Source organism: Neoarius graeffei, chromosome 13 (assembly GCF_027579695.1).
Source record: "Neoarius graeffei isolate fNeoGra1 chromosome 13, fNeoGra1.pri, whole genome shotgun sequence".
Lineage (NCBI taxonomy): Eukaryota > Metazoa > Chordata > Actinopteri > Siluriformes > Ariidae > Neoarius > Neoarius graeffei.
In genome coordinates, this window is record NC_083581.1 from 14404273 (window position 1) to 14430733 (window position 26461).

A 26461-nucleotide genomic window follows, 5' to 3' on the forward strand; every position below is an offset into this window, starting at 1 on the left:
ACAAAACACACCTTACTGCAAGCTGATTATTTTTAATGAACAACTTTTTCATTATTAAGATTTAGTCCATGGTAAAATTTGGCCTCAGCTGGCAGAATTGGACTTCTACAGCATATAATACAGACATTTAAGGCTTGTTAATTTGTGGAAAAGTACAGTGGTGCTTGATAGTTTGTGAATCCTTCAAAATTTTCTATATTTCTGCAAAAATATGACCTAAAACATCATCAGATTTTCACACAAGTCCTAAAAGTAGATAAAGAGAACCCAGTTAAACAAATCAGACAAAAATATTATACTTGGTCATTTGTTTATTGAGGAAAATGATCCAATATTACATATCTGTGAGTGGCAAAAGTACATGAACCTTTGCTTTCAGTATCTGGTGTGACCCCCTTATGCAACAATAACTGCAACTAAACGTTTCTGGTAACTGTTGATCAGTCCTGCACACCAGCTTGGAGGAATTTTAGCCCATTCCTCCATACAGAACAGCTTCAACTCTGGGATGTTGGTGGGTTTCCTCACATGAACTGCTCGCTTCAGGTCCTTCCACAGCATTTCGATTGGATTAAATTCAGGACTTTGACTTGGCCTGCATCAACAACGCTTTTTCTGAGGTCCTCAGAAATGTCCTTTGTTCGTGCCTTTTGTTTGTAAGGTGAAATTAGAGTCAGACTTTGATAGATCCCTGTTCTTTAAATAAAACAGGGTGCCCACTCACACCTGATTGTCATCCCATTGATTGCAAACACCTGACTCGAATTTCACCTTCAAATTAACTGCTAATCCTAGAGGTTCACATACTTTTGCCACTCACAGATATGTAATATTGGATCACTTTCCTCAATAAATAAATGACCAAGTATAATATTTTTGTCTCATTTGTTTAACTGGGTTCTCTTTATCTACTTTTAGGACTTGTGTGAAAACCTGATGATGTTGAAGATGATGACGCACTGCTCCTCCTACTCAAGCGAGTAGGACGCTTCTTTGCTTTGCTCCTGCTTTGCTCCTGCTTGATCTTTATTTTACTTTACTTTCTCATTTAATTTCCACTACTTTTTCATTTTATTTTTCATCTTTATAAGCTTTTAATTTTAATTTAATTTCCACTATTTCTTCATTTTATTTTTCATCTTTATAAGATAAGCTAGCTTTTAAAACAAAATGCCAGGGGGCAAAAAATCCAGGAGATCCTGCAGAAAATGCACAGAACTAGAACAGAGGATTTCTATCCTGGAATCAAAGATCGATGCTCTGCCAAAGACTGACGAATTAAGAGCAATATCTCAGGAAAGGAGTACAGAAACAGTGGCTGAGAATGCAGAGAATGTACCCCGACAAGCCGATGACATTGCAGATCGAGTGGATGAATTCATCGATCTAACAGGGCAAAATGTGAGTACAGATGAAAATAAAAACAGAAGAGTTATTACCTCAACACCAGCTTGTTCTGATACTATGCGACCCATGCTCCACAGCCATGCTACCAGAAATAGAGCTAGGTCTACAAATTACAATAGGATTTACAATCCTATGGAAAATCCACAGCCCATAAGGCTTCAGAACAAATTTGAATGCCTTAGGGATGTGGAAGCGGAATTTTCAGGCGGACAAACACATCGTAAAAAGAAATTGCATCACAACCAAAGAGCTGTGGGAAGAGGCAAAAAGCAGCTCAAAACACCACCTGATCCCACAACCCTTGTTCTTGGTGATTCCACTGTAAGACATTTAAAAGGACATGGAATGATTATTTGCTGCCTTCCAAATGCATCCATCTCTGACACCAAAGACAGCATTTTGAAACTCATGTCCGAGCATAAAACTATCAAACGTATTGCTGTGCATGTGGGAGCAAATGATGTTTTCAGAGAACAGCTGTTTGTCCAAGAGGACTTCAAAAAACTCTTTTCTCATCTCTATAAGACCGGAATACAATCTTTTATCAGTGGCCCACTTCCTGCAAGGGGAAGTTTTGCATTTAGTCGACTTTTCAGTCTTAACACCTGGCTTAGAAAAACTTGTTTTTCATCTGGTATGAACTTTATAGACAATTTTAACCTTTTCTGGAATCGCAGAGAATTTTCAAGCCAAACAGCACTGAACTTAGCTGGATTGGGACCAAAGTTTTAGCAGATCATTATAGACTTGCAATTTTCTCTCAGTCAACATTGAAGAGAACAGTTGAGAAGATGTCGCAGACTGACCTAGTTACAAATATAAACAATTCCTCTGCAATGCCAAAACAATCATCTATGCAAGTCTTCACCAAGGACACACAGCCATCTGGAGCAGACTGCCAAGGACAACAACAATCACATGGAGAATGTGAGCATGCGATTTTATCATGTGATTCCATCCAGATTAAGGACCTGACTAAAGATAACCATGTCAAGGTTGCTTCGTCCACTTCTCGACCCCATGCAACTATCACAGAGACAATCAGTGAGACAGTCACCACAGAGACAGTCATGGAGACACTTACAAAGGCCTCACCAAAGTCTCGCTCTTCTGATTTTATCGTACCATCTCCGTCTCCCCCTTGCATGGATTTCCCAAATAGTATGCAAAGACTGATGCAAATGGCTACACTCTCTTTTTCCAGCCCAAATCTGTCGCGACAAGCTGTGTACCCAGTTCATCAAAAATCAACCAACAGACTGAACTGTGTTCGCCCAGGACTTTCAGCTGGCTACCAATCTTTTTCACCATCTAAAAGATACATGACATCTCCAATCTTCTCAATCTCAAACAAAATGGAACATAAAGAAAGTCTAGCATGATGTGCTGGGGGTCCCTGCATTGGGTGTAGTTTTGAAAACAAGCTGGGACCCAGTATGCCTATGCCATTTTCTATTCCTGTGTTGATAAGAAATAGAAAACATAGAGCATATTTAACCCAGGGGGTAAACCAGTCTAGTCTCCTTCCTGTTTCAAAACAACATCAGAGTGCCCAAGCGGATATTACTTCTAGACTTTCTGTAAAGCTAGCTCTTCTGAACGTTAGATCACTTTCAAACAAGTCATTTTTAATTAATGATCTTATCTGCAAACATAATCTTGATTTTTTGCTTCTAACTGAAACTTGGCTGGATCAAGCAAATAGTGCTACCACCCTTATTGAAGCAACTCCCCCAAATTTTAATTTTATGAATGTTACCCGACAGGGGAAAGGTGGAGGGATCGCAAATATATTCAAATTCTCTTTTCAATGTAAACAATCCTCACTTGGTGATTTTACATCCTTTGAACACTTATGTGCACTTGTTACATGCTCTCCTAACATATTAACTATTTACAGGCCTCTGAGACATTCAGCCAAAGTTTTTCTGGAAGAGTTTGGTGAACTGTTGTCAGTCATTTGCTTAGAGTTTGACTGTCTTATTATATCTGGGGATTTTAACTTGCATGTAGATAATCCTGAAAACACCTATGCCAATGAACTACTTGCACTTATTGACAACTTCAACCTTGTACAACATGTACAGGGGCCGACCCACTCTCGTGGTCATACCCTTGACCTCATCATCACAAAGGGTCTTACTGTTTCTACTACTGTTGTTGACCTGGCCTTATCTGATCATTTTTGTGTTTTCTCTGATGTTTCTATGTCTCCTCACATTCAGAACAGCTCAATGACTATGGGTAGGAGAGTCATAAACGACAACACGTGTTCTCTTTGAGCAAGCTCTCTCTCTCGGATCTCAACCAAAATGTCAGACTCTGTAGATGATTTACTGGAAATTTTTAATTTAAATATGACCCAAATTATGGATGATATTGCTCCATTCAAAATCAAAAGAGTCAATGATAAGCAGAAAGCACCATGGAAGCAATACCCAGCTGTTAAACTGTTAAAGAGAGAATGTAGAAAGACTGAAAGAAAATGGCGCAAAACTAAACTTCACATCCATTATCAAATCCATAAAGAGATGCTTTGTAAATATAATTATGAAATTCGTAAAGCAAGACAGTCTTTCTTCTCCAACATCATCAACAGGAATATGAACAATGCCCGTGTGCTATTTTCAACAGTATAGAAGCTAACAAATCCCCCACCACAATTAGCACCTGCACTTCTCTCAGTTAATAAATGCAATGAGTTTGCATCCTTCTTTAAAGGTAAAATTGATAAAATACGACATAATATTGCTCATAATATATCTCAGTTGCAAATACTTGAAAAACTGCAATCACCAGTGACACAGACAGATAACTTCAACACAATGTCAGAATTTTGTTTAATTGATTATGAGACTCTTGAAAAAAACTGTACAAAATCTCAGTTCCTCAACATCTGAATTGGACATTCTGCCCACCAACTTTTTTAAGTCTGTTCTACATCTTATAATTACAGATGTGCTTCAAATCATAAATACATCCCTAGAGACTGGCATTGTTCCTGTGTCCTTGAAAAAAGCCGTTGTAAAGCCCCTACTTAAAAAGAATAATCTGGATGCTTCAGTATTAAATAACTACAGGCCAATATCAAATCTACCATTCATCGGGAAAATCCTTGAAAAAATTGTCTTCAATCAATTAACTGCCTTCTTGATATCAAACAGCTGTTTTGATAACTTTCAATCAGGATTTCGTGCCAATCATAGCACTGAAACAGCGCTGATTAAAGTTATAAATGACATACGTCTTAATACTGATGCAGGCAAAACATCGGTCCTGGTATTACTGGACCTCAGTGCAGCTTTTGATACTGTTGATCACAACATACTGCTATATCGACTTGAACATTGGGTTGGGTTGACTGGTAAAGTTATCAATTGGTTAAAATCTTACTTAAAAGATAGAAGCTTCTTTGTTACCATGGGAAATTGTACCTCAGCGTCAATGTCCTTGACCTGTGGTGTCCCCCAGGGGTTGATTCTTGGACCATTACTATTCAACCTTTATATGCTCCCACTTGGGCAAATTATCAAGAACAATTCAATTTTATATCACTGCTATGCAGATGATACCCAAATTTATCTTGCTCTATCACCTAATGATTATGCCCCCCTTGAATGTCTCTACCAGTGTATCAATCAAATCAACAACTGGATGTCACAAAATTTTCTTCAGCTGAACACAGATAAAACAGAAGTAATTCTATTTGGAAAAAAAGATGAAAGACTCAGGATTACCACTATTCTTGACACAAAGGGGATTAAAACAAAAGAAATGGTTAAAAATCTTGGTGTTTTCATTGACAGCGAGCTAAACTTTGATAGGCACATGAAAGCAATCACTAAAATGGCATTTTATCACCTAAAAAACATTTCCAAACTAAGAGGACTTATGTCAAAAAATGATCTGGAAAAACTTATACATGCCTTCATCTCTAGTAGGGTTGATTACTGCAATGGCCTTTTCACAGGCCTGCCAAAAAAACCCGTCAAACGACTTCAGCTGGTTCAAAATGCAGCAGCTAGGGTTCTCACACGAACAAAAAGAACAGAACACATTACTCCAATTCTTAGGTCCCTTCACTGGCTTCCAGTAAGCTACAGAATTGACTTTAAAGCATTGCTGCTGGTGTACAAATCTCTAAATGGTACAGGGCCCAATTACCTCTCTGATATGTTGCAGAGGCCTAACCCAATCAGATCTACCAGATCGCAGCAGAAAAATTTACTGTTAAAACCTGTTGTTAAAACAAAGTGTGGTGAAGCAGCTTTTAGCTACTATGCAGTACAGCTATGGAACCAACTGCCAGAGGACATCAAAAATGCTCCTGCTGTTGGCAGCTTCAAATCTAGACTAAAGACCAAGCTGTTTTCAGATGCTTTCTGCTAAATTATTAATATTGCCATCTCTACATGTTTTAAACTCTTTACTTTTACAGTCTCTCCATGTTTTAAATTTTACTTAACTTTTATTCTATTTTATTCTGCTGTTTTTTTAAATTGAACTTTTATCTCATTTTATTATTTTATTTCTACTATTGTTTAATTCTTATTAATTTTCTTCCCCATTTATTTTATGTAATTTTATTTTCTATTGTTTACTGTTTTGCTTTTACTTCTGTAAAGCACATTGAACTGCCACTGTGTATGAAATGGGCTATATAAATAAACTTGCCTTGCCTTGGGTCATATTTATGCGGAAATATAGAAAATTCTAAAGCGTTCACAAACTTTCAAGCACCACTGTAATTTGATGGTGAAATTAGAGTCAGGTGTTTTCAATCAATGGGATGACAATCAGGTGTGAGTGGGCACCCTGTTTTATTCAAAGAACAGGAATCTATCAAAGTCTGATCTTCACAACACATATTTGTGGAACTGTATCATAGCACGAACAAAGGACATTTCTGAGGACCTCATAAAAAGCGTTGTTGATGCTTGTCAGGCTGGAAAAGGTTACAAAACCATCTCTAAAGAGTTTGGACTCCAGCAGTCCACAGTCAGACAGATTGTGTGCAAATGGAGGAAATTCAAGACCATTGTTACCCTCCCCAGAAGTGGTCGACCAACAAAGATCACTCCAAGAGCAAGGCATGTAATAGTCGGCAAGGTCACAAAGGACCCCAGGGTAACTTCTAAGCAACTGAAGGCCTCTCTCACACTGGCTAATGTTAATGTTCATGAGTCCACCATCAGGAGAACACTGAACAACAATGGTGTGCATGGCAGGGTTGCAAGGAGAAAGCCACTGCTCTCCAAAAAGAACATTGCTGCTCATTTGCAGTTTGCTAAAGATCACGTGGACAAGCCAGAAGGCTATTGGAAAAATGTTTTCTGGAAGGATGAGAGCAAAATAGAACTTTTTGGTTTAAATGAGAAGCGTTATGTTTGGAGAAAGGAAAACACTGCATTCCAGCATAAGAACCTTATCCCATCTGTGAAACATGGTGGGGGTATTATCATGGTTTGGGCCTGTTTTGCTGCATCTGGGCCAGGATGGCTTGCCATCATTGATGGAACAAAGAATTCTGAATTATACCAACAAATTCTAAAGGAAAATGTCAGGACATCTGTCTATGAACTGAATCTCAAGAGAAGGTGGGTCATGAAGCAAGACAACGACCCTAAGCACACAAGTCCTTCTACCAAAGTATGGTTAAAGAAGAATAAAGTTAATGTTTTGGAATGGCCAAGTCAAAGTCCTGACGTTAATCCAATCGAAATGTTGTGGAAGGACCTGAAGCGAGCAGTTCATGTGAGGAAACCCACCAACATCCCAGAGTTGGAGCTGTTCTATATGGAGGAATGGGCTAAAATTCCTCCAAGCCGGTGTGCGGGACTGATCAACAGTTACCGGAAACATTTAGTTGCAGTTATTGCTGCACAAGGGGGTCACACCAGATACTGAAAGCAGAGGTTCACATACTTTTGCCACTCACAGATATTTAATATTGGATCATTTTCCTCAATAGATAAATGACCAAGTATAATATTTTTGTCTCATTTGTTTAACTGGGTTCTCTTTATCTACTTTTAGGACTTGTGTTAAAATCTGATGATGTTTTAGGTCATATTTATGCAGAAATATAGAAAATTTTAAAGGGTTCACAAACTTTCAAGCACCACTGTATTCAGGTTTAGTAAATCACATTACAGGTGCAAAATCAATTGATTTGAAAAAACACCACTTCAGATTTTCTGCCTTTATGTAAAATGAACGCACTAGAAAGACAATCACTTGTAGACCAAGTTAATAAATATGCATGCACATTTTTAGGCACTTTTTATATACTCAAACATTTAGCACATCGGGAGGTCACAGCATGATAACCAAGCAACTCAAACAGGACTTAGATTCTTCTTCATCATCATCATCATCATCATCATCATACAAGCTGCTTACATAAAGCAGTGCAGTAACTGGGGATGTATTATCTGTATTCATCAGTTTTCTCTGATTTCCTTATAACACTATTCACATCATACCTCTGCTGTGAATGAAGCTTCTAAAGCTGGACACTGCACAACAGACTACAGTTATCCAGCATGCATTACTGGCCTGGCAGTCCCACAGACAGATGTGTGTGAGTGTTAGAAAGCCTTGGGGGGCCTTGGTGATCTGTGTGTGCTTTTCTGTAAAGTGCTCAATAGGCTTCTGCAGCTTCCCACAAGATTTATCTCCAACCATTAAAATACATTTGATTTTTATCACACCAAAACTGCTGCTGCACATTCCTAATTCTCTTTCTCTCCGTTCCCTACCTTCACCTCCCTGTCTTTTATCATTCTGCATCTCTTCCCATGCCTCAGCTGCTCTTGTTCACCTTATCGACTTCCCCCCAGCTGTCTCCCTCACTCTCTCTTTCTCTTCCTGCCCGGTTTATTGACACTCGTCCAGTCTTATCGCTTTTCTTTTGTCTCACTGTCTATTTTTCTCTGCTCTCCTGCTTCGTTATCCTCAATTTGTCTCGCAGCTCCATCTTGTCTGTCAACGTGAGGAAACATCTATTTTCCAATCCAAGTTAAACGTGACTTAATGTTCAGAAACTGATCTGATGAACACAAAAGCAAACTATAGCACACATACTAAATGAAGCACCATCTCATGGACACCACTTATGAAAGAGTTCATTCTGGTCCAGTAATGGGATTGGATGAACGGTGTTCCAAGCATGTTTATATTTATTATAACCACACTGGGATGTTTCATTGTGTGTATCACTACACTTGGCTGTATTTGCCATGAAAAATTCCACTTCCTAGTTCATAATGGATACTACATTAGTGTTCGAGACATAATCAGCGGACATGGCAAATGACAATATGGCAAAATATGAAAGCAGACGATGAGATGAAGATGAAAAAGAACAGCATTCAGCCTGCGGCTTCGCATTCGCACTCCTGCTCATGTGATATTGTTGAAATGAAAATAAGCATAACAGCTTTAATATGTGTAATCTTTAATTGACTTCTGTAACACTCTCTTCTTAGACAAGTCTGCATGTATTTAGTGGATTATCTGATTCAACAAACAAACACTATCCAGGATATTTTTATTTGAACTCCAGGGTGTTTTTACGTGAATATTTTTTCAGCAGCTGCTCTGTTTCTAATCAGTGCCCAGTGTCTCATCATACAAATGAGTATTTATTATTGGTTTGAAATCTAAAAACTGTGTGTAATTCCTGTAAAGGGCTTCAAGCCATTTGTAACGCACTCTTCATCTCTTTAACTTCCAGACAAGTTGATATAAGTGAACAAAGGAGTTTCACTGTACTCTGCATGTACAATACTGTGCAAAAGTCCTAGGATTCCTATTTTTTTCATACAAACTTCATTATAGATTTCTAATTTTATGACTTCTACATTATCAAGTCAGTACAAAAAACATTTTAGAGTTCCAAATGTTCATTTTCCAGCACAAAATTAAATGTTACAGAAAAAAATGTTTGTATCTGAGCAGCATATTCCATAAGAGTGCACTTTTCAGATTAAAAAAGAATACCGTATTGGCTCGAATATAAGACGGTGTTTTTGTTGTAAAAAATAGCTCTTTAAAAGGGGGGGTTGTCTTAAATTCGCGGACTAGACAAAATGCCACCAAAAACGAAAGTGAAAGTGAGGACAGTGAGAGTGAGCAAAGTGAGGCTGCGGATCTCTGTGCTGAGTAGCTGTAATTTAGCAAACTACCCTTTCCATTGTTTCAGTTGTTTATTATTGTAAACCTTAATGTATTGTTTAATGCATTGTTTAAAACATTTGCACTGTTCTGCAAATTTATTCCATATACCCATAGGCTATGGGAAGTTAATGCATTGACATTCTGAAGTTTATGAACTTTCAATCTAAACCTGACAAATTTGTTGAATTAATGCAATTTAAATGTTTTAATTTGGCTTGTCTAGTAGCCTGCAGTTTAGCCTCTTTTTTTACTTCTATGAAAAGTGTTCACGGAAATGAGACTGAAATGACCTCTATTTAAATGTGAAAAACAAAAGCCTCTAATTTTAAACAGAATTTTGAAATAAATACGAGTTATATGAATGAACATTTGGTCTTCAAAAAACTTTTTCCCCAAAGATGAACTTGGAAAAGGGGGGTTGTCTTACATTCAGGGTCGTCTTATATTCGGGCCAATACGGTACATAATGAAGGCTACTGGGTTTTGCTGCAAAATTAAGAAGCAAGTGTGACAGTCAAAATGTCCAGAAGAACTGTGGCTGGTTCTTGCAAGATGCTCAGTAAAACCTACAACTCATTTCCTTATAAAACTGCACTCATTGTACCTGAGACAACTTTTTTTTTTTTAACGAAAGGGTTATCTCACACCAAGTATTGACTTTGTTTCATTTATTATGGCTTACTGCTGTTTACAGTATTTTCTTAATGTTGAAACATTTAATTTCATTATTTTTAAGTCATTTTTGGTCTACAGCATTTCTTTACATGGGCCTAAGACTTTTGCACAGGACTGTGTGTAACAAATAAAGGTTTGCTTTTGTGTATGTATGTATGTGTTTTATATATATATATATATATATATATATATATATATATATATATATATATATATATATAAAAACAGTACATGCTTTAGTATGAACATGTGCGTGAAATGTATTAGCTGAATATTTACCACAGGAATAGACTTTCACTTGAATGCTGTTTTAGTTATTGTCACACCCACACGCGTTGCCACGCACAACAGACTTTATCTCATGTGCGCTCTGAACAGCGAGTACAAAGAACTGATTCTTACGCATGCTCTGAACAGCGCGTGCCGCTAATTCTGACTCTGACACTTGCCTTGGGTTAAGGCGCAATCAGTGCGCTCATATAAGGATGCTGAGGACTCATTCATGTGGCGAAGTATTGCGTTGCGAGTCATACATTACCGAGCCTTGCTATTGTGTTGTCCTCCTGGTTTCCTGATTCCTATTCTGTATTTTTGATTCTGAGATTGTCTAGCCATGTTTAGACTGTTTGTGCCTTGCCTGGCCCTTTGCCTGTTTCTCGATTCGATTACCGCGTGCCGTTTTGGATCGTATGCCTGTTTTCTGTTTCTTTTTAAATAAAGATTCTCTTATGCACATACATCCGCCTCCAATACATCCAATACAAGTATACTACATCCTGATAGTATACTTCACCTCAGTGACAGTATGCCTCGCCAGACTAACAGTTTTGGATCAATGGATCCATCAATGGATGGATGGATCAAAAGAACTAAACAATATAGTATAAATATTGTCTGTTTCCAGCTAGAAACCACTAGGCCCTGAACACAATATTACAATTTTGTTATTATTACAGCCCAAAATCAGAAAAAGTTGGGATGGATTGAAAAATTCAAATAAAATGAAAGCAATGATTTCTAACTGTACTTTGTCTTGGATTTCACTGCAGACAGAATGAACCCAAGATATTTCATGTTTTTCTGGTCGACTTAATTTCATTTGTTAATATACATCCATTCCTGCATTTCACACGTGCAACATATTCCAAAAAAAGTTGGGATGGGGCCAATTTAGGGCTAGTAATGAGGTAAAACAATTAAATAATGATGTGACTTGAAACAGGTGATGTCAACAGGTGATTGCAATCATGATTTGGTACAAAATCAGTCACCAGAAAAGGTTTTGTCTTTGAGGAGCAAAGATGGGCCGAAGATCTCCAGTTCATCAACAAATGCATGAGAAAATTATTGAAATGTTTAAAAACAATGTTCCTCAAAGAAAGATAGGAAGGGATTTAGATATTTAACCCTCTATGGTGCATAATATCATTAAACCATTCAAGGAATCTGGAGGAATTTTGATGCATAAAGGGCAAGGGCACAAGCCTAAGTTGAACAACTGTGATCTCCGATCCCTCAATAGAGAATGCGTGGCAAATACTGAAATGAAAAAATGGTGACGACCCTGTACTGTTGCACACCTTAAGACCTGTTTGCAGGAAAAATGGAACAAAATAACACCTGAAACACTTCATCACTTGGTGTTTTCAGTCCCTAAACATCTTTTAAGTGATGTGAGAAGGAACGGAAACATTACAAAGTGGTATGATTTTCATTCCCGTCTAAAACTTTTGCAAAATTTTTTGGGTAAATGACACTTCTATCACTTGATGTAGAAAATGGGCTCTGAGTAAATGCATGTCCTTAATGACATACTTTATTTTCACCTTTTTAAAAAAATACGTATGAATTCTAAAACTCAATATCAATTTGAACAAAGACCAGATCCTAATAGTCGTATGAGATGTAAGTAGTTTCAGCAGATATTTAACGGAGTCAAGGTTTTTCTGTGTCTGAATCATAGATAGCATTTTTGTTGAGTTTAATGTGCACTGTGCAGGTTCTACAACACTGATCCCCTAATTTAACCCCTATTTAGTCAGGTGTAGATTGTAAACCAGGACCTGGCCTTCTCCCAGTCTTCAACTCTCTAGTTTCTGGGTTCATCAGGAATGGAACCCAATGTGGTCTTCTGCTGTTGCAACCCATCTACTTGAGCGTTTATGTGTGTATGTATGTGTGTGTGTGTGAGAAACATTTTACAAGTCGTCAGTGTGCAGTAGGCATGTAATGATTCACCCAATTTATAATCCGATTCACAATTTTTTTGGGGGGGAAAAAAAGAAAAAATTTTTATCACCAAATAAGCAACATTTATTTTCCTATTCATCAACTTAAATATTCCTTTTGTTCAATTAATTTTTTTTCTTAATAACCAACAATAATTATTTACCCACTTTTGAAAAGGTTAGAGTAAAATATAAAAGAGTATATTAACTAAAATATTCCTTTTATTAAAAATGAAAAAGTTAGTAACAAATTGTCCTTTTCTTCATAAACTCTTATGAACATTTGTTCTGCCTCCATTTGCTTCTCTTTTCTTTATCTTTCAGCAGTCTGTAAAAAGAGAGCTCCAATTTCTTGTTAAATCTATTTGCACAGTCAATCACACAACACCACTTTCCCACTTTTTCACAGCATTAGAGCTGTGTTACTTCCGCCTATGGTGCAGGGGCGCAGATACGTTTTTTTGAACTGGGGGGGACAAAGCTGCTAGCAAACCAACCCCACCCCCACCATGTGTTGTGCGAGGAATATACTCTGATGCCCTCAGGGCGGCGACATTACTCAGCTAAGACAAAAAAACCATCACTCCTTCATTCCTGCAACCGTTAGCTTAGGCCTACTAATAAATAAAGAGTAGGAATAGAGCACACCTGTGATGTCTGGTGCTCTCATGTGCTATTTACCACTGACACAACAGGATGTCATGTGGGTTGAATATGTGTGTGTGTGTGTGTGTGTGTGTGTGTGTGTGTGTGTGTGTGTTAAACTGTTAAACATAGCGAGAGGCTGGGCTATGTGTGTGTGTGTAAAGTGTAAACCAGTGCATCCTGACTTTCTAACTATGCCTGTGTGTTGCGTGAGCGGCAGTCAGTCAACAACTCTTCGCAAAGTTTCCTTATGAAACAATATGCTTGCTGAAATTATGGCAGGGAACTCCAGATTAAACATTAAAACTGCCTTCTGAGCACTGTATCTACAGGCTACCACCGAAAGAAGGAGGCTACCAGAAAGGCATCTCTACTCCATACGATTTTACTTTCACTACGACATTACTTTGAACAGACTATCAAAAAATTGCAAGGTGATATGATAAAGTAAGGCACAGTTTACTTACAGTCGTTGTTTTTTGAAAAAACGATGCAATTGTTTTCTGCCTTTTCGGTTTGGCACCCTTCATCATGCCGTGTTGGGGTCCTGAACTAGGAGCTGTCCCCGATATGCCTGTCAAACTTGTTGTGGGTAACCATAGCAACCAAGCTCGAGCTCGCAACCTGTGCAGTCTGCGCAGCTCAACCAACCGAATATCAGTCTTTGTTTTGTTTTATGTGAGTTGTTGCAACTATGTATGTACTGCTGTGCACCTCAATAAACCGAATGGTAATTAGTCTTTTGATTTTTCCGTGAGGTTTGCCTTATGCAAAGAAAGACAGCATAGACGTTTTTTCCTCCCTATAAGTGGGGGGGACCGAATGAGGTGAATTTAAATCTGGGTGGGACGAATCCCACCTGTCCCACCCTCTATCTGCGCCCGTGCTATGGTGAAGTCACATGTATTCCCGCTATTGTATGTTATTGCTCCCTCTGTTGTCTAAACAACACAGTTACAACAAGGAAAAACTAAGAGATTATGCAGCCTGATAATAATCACGATTTAATTTTTATTTCATTAATTTAGATCATCACAAATTTGTATTTCAATTTATCGTCATATAATATATCGTGACATGCCTAGTGTGCAGTGTAGTATAATAAGTATACAGAGACAAGAAAATAAGAATTACTATGGGTAAATATGTAAATTAACATAATAAAAAAGATACAATGATAATGTTGGTTCCTCTGGATTTTCTTTGCTCACATTAAAAACAGCAATTATTATTATTATTATTATTATTATTATTATTATTTTACCATGAGTGGTTTATGCTACAAATGTGCAGCGTAGCATCATATTTAAATCCATTTGAATTCTAAATCTTTATAATTAAAAGCACTTGGTTCAATGTCTCTGTCCATGCACATGAGATGAGGAGTTCATGTGAATCTGCCCTCATAAATTCAGACCATTCTTTTTTATTGAGTAGCACATTTCAAACCATGAAGAAAAAAAATTATCAAAAAACCTCAACTAAATACTAACCTCTGTATGTCTCATCTCTTCTACTTGTGTTATCACTCTTCCTTGCATTACTGAGCCCTTTCTCTTCATTTACTGAGCGGTGCTGTACTGTGGAGATCCTGTTCTGTTCTGTTCCACTGCCATGGTTCAGGATCTTTTCTCTCTTTGCTCTGTCTAACGCTGTCTCATCTACAGCATTCTTTAGTCTGAGAAAGACACTATATAAATAGAAATCACTCATCATTATGATAGCTAAGGACAAAAGAGGAAGCATAAAGAGGATGAGAAACAATTCCAAAGCGAGTGAAGCCGCTTTCTTCCAAACCAACGGAGCGCTAATATCTCGGTGCTCCTGAAAGGCATCAGAGTCCCGGTGGACGGAGGGAGACAGTGGAAGAAGGACAGAGTGAAAGGAAGGGAGTGACACATTTCAGATGAGCCTCATATCCATGCGGTGCTCCTTACAACATGCTGTCACTCACTCAGTGGGATGGAGACGGGGTAATAAACAACAATGAATGAGCAACTGAATTTCATTTGCCGTGAATAAGCTTCCCTAAGATGCCAGACGACTGGAATAAAATTAATCTTGTGTGTATGTGAGTGACTGAGTGGCAGAGAAAGCATGAGAGACACTGTGATGTATGTGTAAAGGCAAAATGAACAAAAACAATGTGTGTGTGTCTCTGTGTGTGTGTTTTCATATTACCAGCCCTACCTTCATCCCCAGATCCTGATCCAGGCTCTGTAACACACAAAAAGGCACATATTCACTCAGCGTCATTACAGAGTCATTGTCAGAATTATGATCTGAATATCAGCAGCAGATGTTACGCAGATAAAGACATGAAGAGAATAAAAAGGTGCATTCAGGCCAGCGGATGTCGAATATATAAAGTACAATATAATAAATGGATGGATAAACAAAAAAAAATATAACTGAGAGATGAATATATTAAATATCTGTAGGATGATGGAGTCATAAAAACAATCTTGTGGCTTTTAAAGAGTCACCATTCAGACTATTTCCTTTTTTTAAATCTTTGTGGAAAAAATGGGGCTGAGACAATTCAGCCACACACACACACACACACACACACACACACACACACACACACACACACACACACACACACTCACTCTCTCTCTCTCTCTCTCTCTCTCTCTCTCTCTCATATGCATAGTATTTATGTTGATCCTGCACATAAAATCATTACATCGCAATATTTAATGCTGAAGCTTCGTAACTGCCGTAATGCAGCTTTATGATTATGTTAATGTCCTATAGGTGATGGGATTTATATTATTAGTGCTGAAATAATCCTTATTATGGTTGTTATTTACCACACAGTGCAGCAAACGAGTATAACTCTTGGTGTAGTCGCCCTACTGTAAAAACACTAACACATGAGATCATAAAAATGTTATAAACACCATTCTAATGTCTACAAGGTTAACTTTATCAGTATTCTTCACACACACACACACACACACACACACACACACACACACACACACACACACACACACACACACACACACACCTCTTTGATCCTCTTTGGTGAAATAATAACAACACTAGTGTTTTTATTCAATGCAGTTCAACTCAATTCAATTTTATTTATTTATACCTTTTAACAATGGACATTCACAAAGCAGCTTCACAGAATCTGTATGTGGATTTAGATCCCTATAAATACTGTATAATAATACAAAGTGTTGAACAGCTTTACAGTCTCATCCTTACTGCTGCATGTACCGGTGCCTTATGGACAACACTGCTACTTTCTGATTAAGAGCCGATTTATTATTTGATTTTTCTCTCTATATATTTTAGAGAGGGCGGCACGGTGGTGTAGTGGTTAGCGCTGTCGCCTCACAGCAAGAAGGTCCGGGTTCAAACCCCGTGGCCGGCGAGGGCCTTTCTGTGCGGAGTTTGCATGTTCTCCCCGTGGGTTTCCTCTGGGTGCTCCGGTTTCCCCCACAGTCCAAAGACATGCAGGTTAGGTTAACTGGTGACTCTAAATTGACCGTAGGTGTGAATGTGAATGGTTGTCTGTGTCTATGTGTCAGCCCTGTGATGACTTGGCGACTTGTCCAGGGTGTACCCCACCTTTCGCCCGTAGTCAGCTGGGATAGGCTCCAGCTTGCCTGCGACCCTGTAGAACAGGATAAAGCGGCTAGAGATGATGAGATGAGATGAGATGAGGTTTTTTTTTCTGTGCTTTGGCCTCCTGTCCACATGAAAACTGTGTTTTGCATCACTTGCTATGGTATGTTTACATGCACAAAATAGTCCTGTTTTTGCCCTTATTCGGAAAAAAAAAATTCTTACTCAGCTGTTTACATGGCTAATGAAAATGAATATTCTACTAATATTCCCATTTACATGCAGCTGTACATACTGTGATTGTCTAGTCAGTTTGTGCCAAACGCACAGAACTGACTGTAAACAGGTAAGAAGCCGTCTGTCGCAAACTGCCATAAAACCCTTGTTTGAGACACATATTCTGAATACGCTGTACACATGTCCATGGAATGTTCCTAAAACCCGAATAATATTGGCAGAACCCACATACCTTAATTGGAATACGGCCAAATTCGGAATATCCACATGTAACATGCTGTTTACATGACCCGTATCAAATTGCGAATATTGTCATACTCTGAAAAACAGTGGGATATCAGTGTGAATGTAAACGTACTGAGCGAAAATTAAGCTTTTCAGAAACACCATTCAGAGCAGAGAAATAAAAAATTGGAATTTGTTTTATGTGGATGGGAAAAAGGGATGTTTCTGAAAACACTGACGCTCTAGGGGCGGATCCAGGAAAATGGGAAGGGGGGGGCATCAACCCAGTACGGCTGGGGTTCCGGGGGCTGCCAGAGGACCCAGGAACCTCTGCAGTTTTTAAATGCCCGGAGATGCATTTTGAGCTGTCAGAGGCATGTTGTAAATGAAATCTCTTAAAGAAAATTACCATATCAATAAATGTTTTAAAAGTAGGAACGTTCAAAACCATTTTATTAGTCACTGAAAATGATATTGTCAGAGTTGCAGGTATATGCGTAGAACATAATTACAACTGATATACGGTAATATTTATGAAAATTGCATTGTCATATAATGCCTTACCACATGACACACTACAGTGTAGTACACTGACCACAAAGAACACCTTATATCAATACATTATTACTATTTTAGCAACTGCAATCTGAGCTCCTGCTTCGGACATTCAGTGTACATATAGGACAGTGAATATATCCAGGTAAACTGAGGGAATGCAAGTGGCCACTTAAGACAAAGCTTAATACTGAGAGAACTATAAACAAAGACTGCAACAGTTGCATGTCTGTAATACAAAGTCAGTAACTGCGATCTGAGCCCGAGTCTAACAGACTGAGATAACGATACAATGATTGTGTGAGTTGCATGTGAACAAGTCCTATAATAAGTCTTAGTTCCCAAGACTCAGGGGATTTCAAGCAGATTTTCTTCAGAGCCATTGCAAAATCAACATCTCTCACCAACCTATCCAGTTGCTGTTGTAAAAATCAAAGTGAGGCTCACCCCCAAAATGGCACATGTCCCTCCGATCTTCCATTTTGAGCTAATTTATCGCCATGCCACATACTGTAGATGTGTTGCTGGCCAGTACAGCAACACGACAGAAGGTGGATTTACATTGCATTCATGGCCCAAGAATGTTCAAACTGCAAAGATTTGGACGCGTTTTGCAAGAAGTTCATGGGCACATTGAGCGGCTACGAAGTGGTCTCTCCTCTGCTCTGCACATTTTACTGAAGACTCGTACGAAACCTCTGATTTGTTGAGGAGCGTTGGCTATAAGCCTGTATTGGAAGAGGGTGCAGTACCAACAATTAAATAAAACTACAAGAAAAGGAAAGGCAGGCAGGGGCCTCGACGACCTGATCCCCGGACACAGCGGCTGGCTGTTGGGACATGGAATGCCACTTCGCTGGGGGGGGGAGAGCCTGAGCTTGTGCGGGAGGTTGAGAGGTACCGGCTAGAGATAGTCGGGCTCACCTCCACGCACAGCTTGGGCTCTGGAACCCAGCTCCTCGAGAGGGTCTGGACTTTCCACTTCTCTGGAGTCGCCCGTGGTGAGCGGCGGCGGGCTGGTGTGGGCTTGCTTATAGCTCCCCAGCTCAGCCGCCATGTGTTGGAGTTTACCCCAGTGAACGAGAGGGTCGCCTCTCTGCGCCTTCGGATGGGGGAGAGGGCTCTTGCTGTTGTTTGTGCCTACGGGCCAAATAGCAGTAGAGAGTATCTGGCCTTCTTGGAGTCCCTAGGAGAGGTACTGAGGGGTGCTCAGACTGGGTACTCCATTGTGCTACTGGGGGACTTCAATGCTCACGTGGGTGACGACAGTGACACCTGGAGGGGTGTGGTTGGGAGGAACGGCCTCCCCAATCTGAACCCGAGTGGTGTTTTGTTATTGGACTTCTGTGCTAGTCACGGTTTGTCCATAACGAACACCATGTTCGAGCATAGGGGTGTCCATAAGTGCACGTGGCACCAGGACACCTTAGGTCGGAGGTCGATGATTGACTTTGTAGTCGTTTCATCTGATCTCCGGCCCTATGTCTTGGACACTCGGGTGAAGAGAGGGGCTGAGCTGTCAACTGATCACCACCTGGTGGTGAGTTGGATCCGCTGGCGGAGGAGGAAGCTGGACAGACCTGGCAGGCCCAAACGTATGGTGAGGGTCTGCTGGGAACGTCCGGCCGAGCACTCTGTTGGGGAGGTCTTTAACTCCCACCTCCGGGAGAGCTTTTCCCAGCTTCCGAGGGAGGCGGGGGACATTGAGTCTGAGTGGACCATGTTCTCTACCTCCATTGTGGACGCAGCTGTTCGGAGCTGTGGCCGCAAGGTCTCCAGTGCCTGTCGTGGCGGCAATCCCCGAACCCGGTGGTGGACACCGGAAGTAAGGGATTCCGTCAAGCTGAAGAAGGAGTCCTATCGGGCCATGTTGACCTCTGGGACTCCTGAGGCAGCTGACGGGTATTGGCAGGCCAGGCGTGCTGCAGCTCGGGCAGTTGCGGAGGCAAAAACTCAGAACTGGGAGGAGTTCGGGGAGGCCATGGAGAAGGACTATCGGTCGGCCTCGAAGAAATTCTGGCAAACCGTCCGGCGCCTCAGGAGGGGGAAGCAGTACTCTGCCAACACTGTTTACAGTGCGGGTGGGGAGCTGTTGACCTCGACTGGGGACATTGTCGGGCGGTGGAAGGAATACTTTGAGGATCTCCTCAATCCCACCGTCATGTCTTCCACTGAGGAGACTGAGGCTGATGACTCAGAGGTGGACTCGTCCATTACCCAAGCCGAAGTCACTGAGGTGGTTTGCAAGCTCCTCGGTGGCAAGGCACCGGGGGTGGATGAGAGCCGCCCTGAGTATCTCAAGTCTCTGGATGTTGTGGGGCTGTCTTGGTTGACACGCCTCTGCAACATCGCATGGCGGTTGGGGACAGTGCCTCTGGAGTGGCAGACTGGGGTGGTGGTCCCTCTTTTTAAGAAAGGGGACCGGAGAGTGTGCTCCAATTATAGGGGAATCACACTTCTCAGCCTCCCAGGGAAGGTTTACTCCAGGGTACTGGAGAGGAGAATTCGACCAATAGTGGAACCTCGGATCCAGGAGGAACAATGCGGTTTTCGTCCTGGTCGTGGAACACTGGACCAGCTCTATACCCTTCATAGGGTGCTCGAGGGTTCATGGGAGTTTGCCCAACCAGTCCACATGTGCTTTGTGGATCTGGAGAAGGCATTCGACCGTGTCCCCCATGGTATTCTGTGGGGGGTGCTTCGGGAGTATGGGGTTCGGGGCTCTTTGCTAAGGGCTGTCCGGTCCCTGTATGAACGGAGCAGGAGTCTGGTTCGCATTGCCGGCAGTAAGTCAGACCTGTTCCCAGTGCATGTTGGACTCCGGCAGGGCTGCCCTTTGTCACAGGTTCTGTTCATAATTTTTATGGACAGAATTTCTAGGCGCAGCCAGGGGCCGGAAGGAATCCTGTTTGGGAACCACAGGATTTCATCTCTGCTTTTTGCGGATGATGTTGTCCTGTTGGCTTCTTCAAAACAGGACCTTCAGCATGCACTGGGGCGGTTTGCAGTCGAGTGTGAAGCGGCTGTGATGAGAATCAGCACCTCCAAGTCCGAGGCCATGGTTCTCGACTGGAAAAGGGTGGCTTGCCCTCTCCAGGTTGGTGGAGAAGTCCTGTCTCAAGTGGAGGAGTTTAAGTATCTCGGGATCTTGTTCATGAGTGAGGGAAGGATGGAGCGTGAGATCGACAGGCGGATCGGTGCAGCCTCCGCAGTGATGCGGTCGCTTTACCGGTCCGTCGTGGTGAAGAAGGAGCTGAGCCAAAAGGCGAAGCTCTCAATTTACCGGTCGATCTACGTTCCGACTCTCACCTATGGTCATGGGTAATGACCGAAAGAACAAGATCGCGGATACAAGCGGCAGAAATGAGCTTCCTTCGCAGGGTGGCTGGGCGCTCCCTTAGAGATAGGGTGAGAAGCACAGTCACTCGGGAGGAGCTCGGAGTAGAGCTGCTGCTCCTCCACATCGAGAGGAATTAGCTGAGGTGGCTCGGGCATCTTTTTCGGATGCCTCCTGGACGCCTCCCTGGGGAGGTGTTCCAGGCATGTCCCCCTGGGAAGAGGCCCCGGGGAAGACCCAGGACACGCTGGAGGGACTATGTCTCTTGGCTGGCCTGGGAACGCCTCGGTGTTCTTCCCGAGGAGCTGGCCGAGGTGTCTGGGGAAAAGGGAAGTTTGGGCTTAGACTGCTGCCTCCGCGACCCGGTCCCGGATAAGCGGAAGAAGACGAGACGAGACGAGAAAAGGAAAGTATTTATTTATTTAATTTATTTTTTTTAAAAAGGAAAGTTCAGTTGCACCAGTTGAGTGTGAGTCAAGGGTTGTTGGTAAAACCCGGGACGTAACGGGATGTGACATATTATCGCTCGGGCAGTGACCTCCCTGCAGTTGTTGCTAAAACCAGTGATGTCTTGTTCCGTCCCGGGTTTTAGTAATTGCCTGAGCTGAGCAGTAATGGCGGAGTACTCAGTATGGAGAAAATGGAGAATGAGTGGAGCAGCCGTCTGATTTCTCTGCTGGATATTGCTGCCATCTTGCCCTTATGTGGAAGAAGCGAATGAATGGAGAACTGAACGAACAACTGAAAGTCAGATTGTTTCACAACAATCGGCCACAAGCTCGGCCTTCAAGAAGTGAGAACACAGACGGGTAAGCTCCAACTCTCATTTGGATATAAAACAACAAAAAGACAAAAACAACACATTGTTTACCTGCATTTAGATGAATACATGTAACTTGTATTGTGTATTTAAGTTAAAGGATTATTTAATTTGCTTCAGAATGTGATTGTCTCAGTTCATCTGATTATTTAATTAGCCTTTTATGTTTTATCAGTGAAAATGCATGCATGTACATGTATGTTGCATAAGTTATAACACCTATCCTGTTTTTATGAGAGTCAACCCACAATCAGTGAAGTCAAGTCAGTCTTAGTTGAGCAAGTTGGCAACAGTATTTCTTACTTTCACCATAAATTTTTATTTATATGACTTTGGTCTATAACTGTCAAAGGCCTCAGCCTTAAAACCTGCTGTGACGTCACACGCTCAGGGCTGGCTGGCTCAACGGGGCAGCTCGAATGGCAACTATGCGGTCGATTTTAACGCTCAAAAATATATTTTTTATTCCCATTTATGGAGCATACAAGAATCAAGGATGGAGATACTATCCACTCAGAAATTTATTTAAAAATAAAGGTTCTGCGTATATTCCTGAGGCGATTTATATAACAGATTATTACAAGCTATGACTTTGTCATAACATTTTTGTGGTTTCATCTGGATGGAGATCATTTTTTTAAAATGCTGTTTATATGGATGGGATTTATTTTTTAAACATAGACGTAAAAACTATGTTTTCAAAAATATCTGTATACATACAGACTTGGTGCTAAATGAGCAATACTTTATTCACAGGCAGTGCATTACAGTTGGTTTCAGGGATTCATTACTCTTGACGTGTATTTCCTTTTACCTCCGCAGAAGCTCACCAGCTTTAGGCTTATTTGTTTCCTTATCTGTTTCCTTTAGATACCATACCACGTTTCCAGACTACACATGGTCCAGATTATTTCCTGTGACTCTGTGCTTCATTTGTCATGTATAAATGCATAAATGTTTTGACCCAAGTCTGAGTATTATTCCAATGACCAACAATGTAAAACAACAACAATAACAACCAAACACAGGGAAATATCCTACTCATGTGAATCCTGATGTAAGACTGAAGGAGTATGACGATGAATCACACGTCTTTATTTCTGTCTTTCTGACACAAAGGTATATTTCAAAACCTAAAACATCGAAGTCCCACCTTGACACATCTTGGCACCACCAACGCTACACAAAAGACACACTACACAAATGCTTATTATTAGACCCGGAGATACATAAGTGAGAATGTGGCAAGAGAATATGAATCAGTGTTTCCTCAGGCACCAACGCTAACTGATGTGCTCTACTCTGGTGTAAAGAAAGAAAAATAAAAATAAAAGCACAAAAAGAAGAAGCAGGAGAGAAAGTTATTAACATCCCTCTGCATCTCATACCTGAGGCTGGATTATTTGACTCAGTAGGAGAGCAGAAAGAGACAATTCCCACAGTGAGCACAATTTCAAACGTGCACATTTTGAAATATGATGCTCTTAGTGCAGTGGAGGCTTCAGGCATCAGGTTATCAGTGTCACACTTCATCTAAAGTGAATATGAAAACTTGTAAAGGATGGAAATCATAAACAAATAGAATGTATACTAACGACCATTGAGAGAAAGTGAAATAAAAACTTGTTCATGGTGTTAGTTTTCATAAACACTAAGACAGTAGAATCCTGCTGTTTTTAAGGTTGAGCTCCTTAAGGCTCAGAAATATGTGAGACTGTGCTAATCTTTCTGTTTCACACTGGAGCGTCTTCAACTACAATACTGCATGGAAAAAAAACACCACAGACAGCAAAGTAAAGTGAATTTGAAAATCATACAGATGTACATTTGCACATTTTCGCACATATATACACACACACACACACACACACACACACACACACACACACACAAAGACAGCTGCATAACTCAGTGTTGCTTTGTGTCAGTGGGAATTAGGGTGCTAATAAATGCAAAATCACTTCTTTACCATACACACACACACACACACACACACTAACACAAAGAGACATGGCTCCAGGGGCTGCCGTGTCTGCTGTTATATTATCCAATTGCTTGACGAATGCGGTGTTGATTCAGGAAGGCGGCCAGCGTTGTGCTGCTGGATCAGTGTACAAACACTCACGAAGGCTCAGAATGAAAAATGGGGGCAATTATTATTATTATTATTATGGTTATTTTTGCACAATATGTGTAACATGATAGTCACTATCTATTCTTCAGTCAGTTTCGGGAGCAGAGAGTGTTCATTTCATTCCCTCATTTTAATATTAAAGTGATTTATTTGACACATCAAACACCGACATTCTTTAAATGTATAAATCTCTGAATCATTACAAGATTAGTCTTACTAGCATGACTTGGATCATTTTACATGTTAAATATAAAGACAATTAAACTCAGAAAGATAGACAGACAGACAGAGAGAGAGATGGAGAGAGACAGACAGACAGAAAGACAGACAGAGATGGAGAAAGAGACAGACAGACAGACAGAGCTGTAGACAGACAGACAGACAGACAGACAGACAGACAGACAGACAGATAGATAGATAGATAGATAGATGAAGACAGACAGACAGACAGACAGACACAGTGACAGACAGACAGACAGACAGACAGACAAGCAGACAGACAGAGAAAGAGACAGGCAGACAGACAGATAGTAAGATACAGTGTCTTGCAAAAGTATTCATCCCCCTTGGTGTTTGTCCTGTTTTGTTGCATTACAAGCTGGTATTAAAATTGATTTTGGGGGGTTAGCACCATTTGATTTACACAGCATGCCTACAACTTTAAAGGTGAACATTGTTCTTTTATTGTGACACAAACAATACTTAAGATGAAAAAAAAAACAGAAATCTGGAGTGTGCATAGGTATTCGCCCTCCAAAGTCAATACTTTGTAGGGCCACCTTTTGCTGCAATTATGCAATTATGTCTCTATTCGCTCAGCACATCTAGCCACTGAGATTTTTACCCATTCCTCAAAGCAAAACTGCTCCAACTTCAAGTTAGATGGGTTGCGTTGGTGTACAGCAATCTTCAAGTTATGTCACAGATTCTCAGTTGGATTGAGGTCTGGGCTTTGATTAGGCCATTCCAAGACGTTTAAATGCTTCCCTTTAAACCACTCCGGTGTAACTTTAGCAGTATGTTTAGGGTCATTGTCCTGCTGGAATGTGAACCTTCGTCCCAGTCTCAAACCTCTGGCTGACTCAAACAGGTTTTCCTCCAGAATTGCCCTGTATTTAGTGCCATCCATCTTTCCTTCAGTCCTGACCAGCTTTCCTGTCCCTGCAGATGAAAAACATCCCCACAGCATGATGCTATCACCACCATGCTTCACTGTAGGAATGGTGTTCTTATGGTGATGGGTTTGCGCCACACATGACATTTCCTATGATGGCCAGAAAGATCAATTTTTGTCTCATTTGACCAGAGAATCTTCTTCCATGTGTTTGGGGAGTCTGCCACATGCTGTTGGGCAAACTCCAAACGTGATTTCTTAAGCAATTACTTTTTTCTGACCACTCTTCCATCAAGCCCCACTCTGTGGGGTGTACAGCTTAAAGTGGTCTTATGGACAGATACTCCCATTACTGCTGTGGATCTTTGCAGCTCCTTCAGTGTTATCTTTGGTGTCTTTGTTGCACCTCTGATTAATGCCCTACTTGCCTGGTCTGTGAGTTTTGGTGGGCAGCCTTCTCTTGTCAGGCTTGTAGTGGTGCCATATTCTTTCCATTTTGCTATAATGGATTTAATGGTGCTCCGTGGGATATTTAAAGTTTGGGATCTTTTTTATAACCCAACTCTGATCTATACTTCTTCACAACTTTGTCTCTGACCTGTTTGGAGTGCTCCTTGGTTTTCATGTTGCTTGCTTAGTAGTGTTTCAGAGTCAGGGTCCTTCCAGAACAGGTTGATTTATACAGACATCATGTGACAGATCATGTGACACTTTGATTGCACACAGGTGGATCTTAATCAACTAATTATGTGACTTATGAAGTGAGTTGGTTGGACCAGCTCTTATTTAGGGGTTTCATATGAAGGGGGTGAATACCTATGCACACTCCAGATTTCTGTTTTTTCATCTTAATTATTGTCACAATAAAACAACAATTTTCACCTTTAAAGTTGTAGGCATGTTGTATAAATCAAATGGTGCTAACCCCCCCAAAATCCATTTTAATTCAAGCTTGTAACGCGACAAAACAGGACAAACACCAAGGGGGATGAACACTTTTGCAAAACATAGATAGATAGATAGATAGATAGATAGATAGATAGATAGATAGATAGATAGATAGATAGATAGATAGATAGATAGATAGATGAAACCAAGGAAAACACTCTCTCCACTGGTAAACTCAAGAAGGTCTCCACCCCTCTGAGTTCAGCGAGTGGGATCATATCCACATGGCTGCTCACAGCACCAGCAGTAAACACAGCAGCACTTCTTCATTTTTACACTGTATATACTGGACTCGTTACTTTAAACCAATCAGCACACAGACAATTTCACTTGTAAAATCTATAACACTGACTGTACAGTTCACTGCTTCAGG

General features: G+C 40.7%; 1 protein-coding gene across 2 annotated transcripts in view; it reads right to left on the minus strand.

Annotated features, from left to right (window-relative positions):
- The window catches only part of tmeff2a (transmembrane protein with EGF-like and two follistatin-like domains 2a), a 259197-nt gene that overhangs the window by 85855 nt on the left and 146881 nt on the right, over positions 1 to 26461 (minus strand). For both annotated transcript variants that reach the window (XM_060937298.1, XM_060937297.1), the window contains exon 4: positions 15327 to 15353. In XM_060937298.1, coding sequence (XP_060793281.1) covers positions 15327 to 15353 — 27 coding nt within the window. The remainder of the gene's footprint in view (positions 1 to 15326; positions 15354 to 26461) is intronic.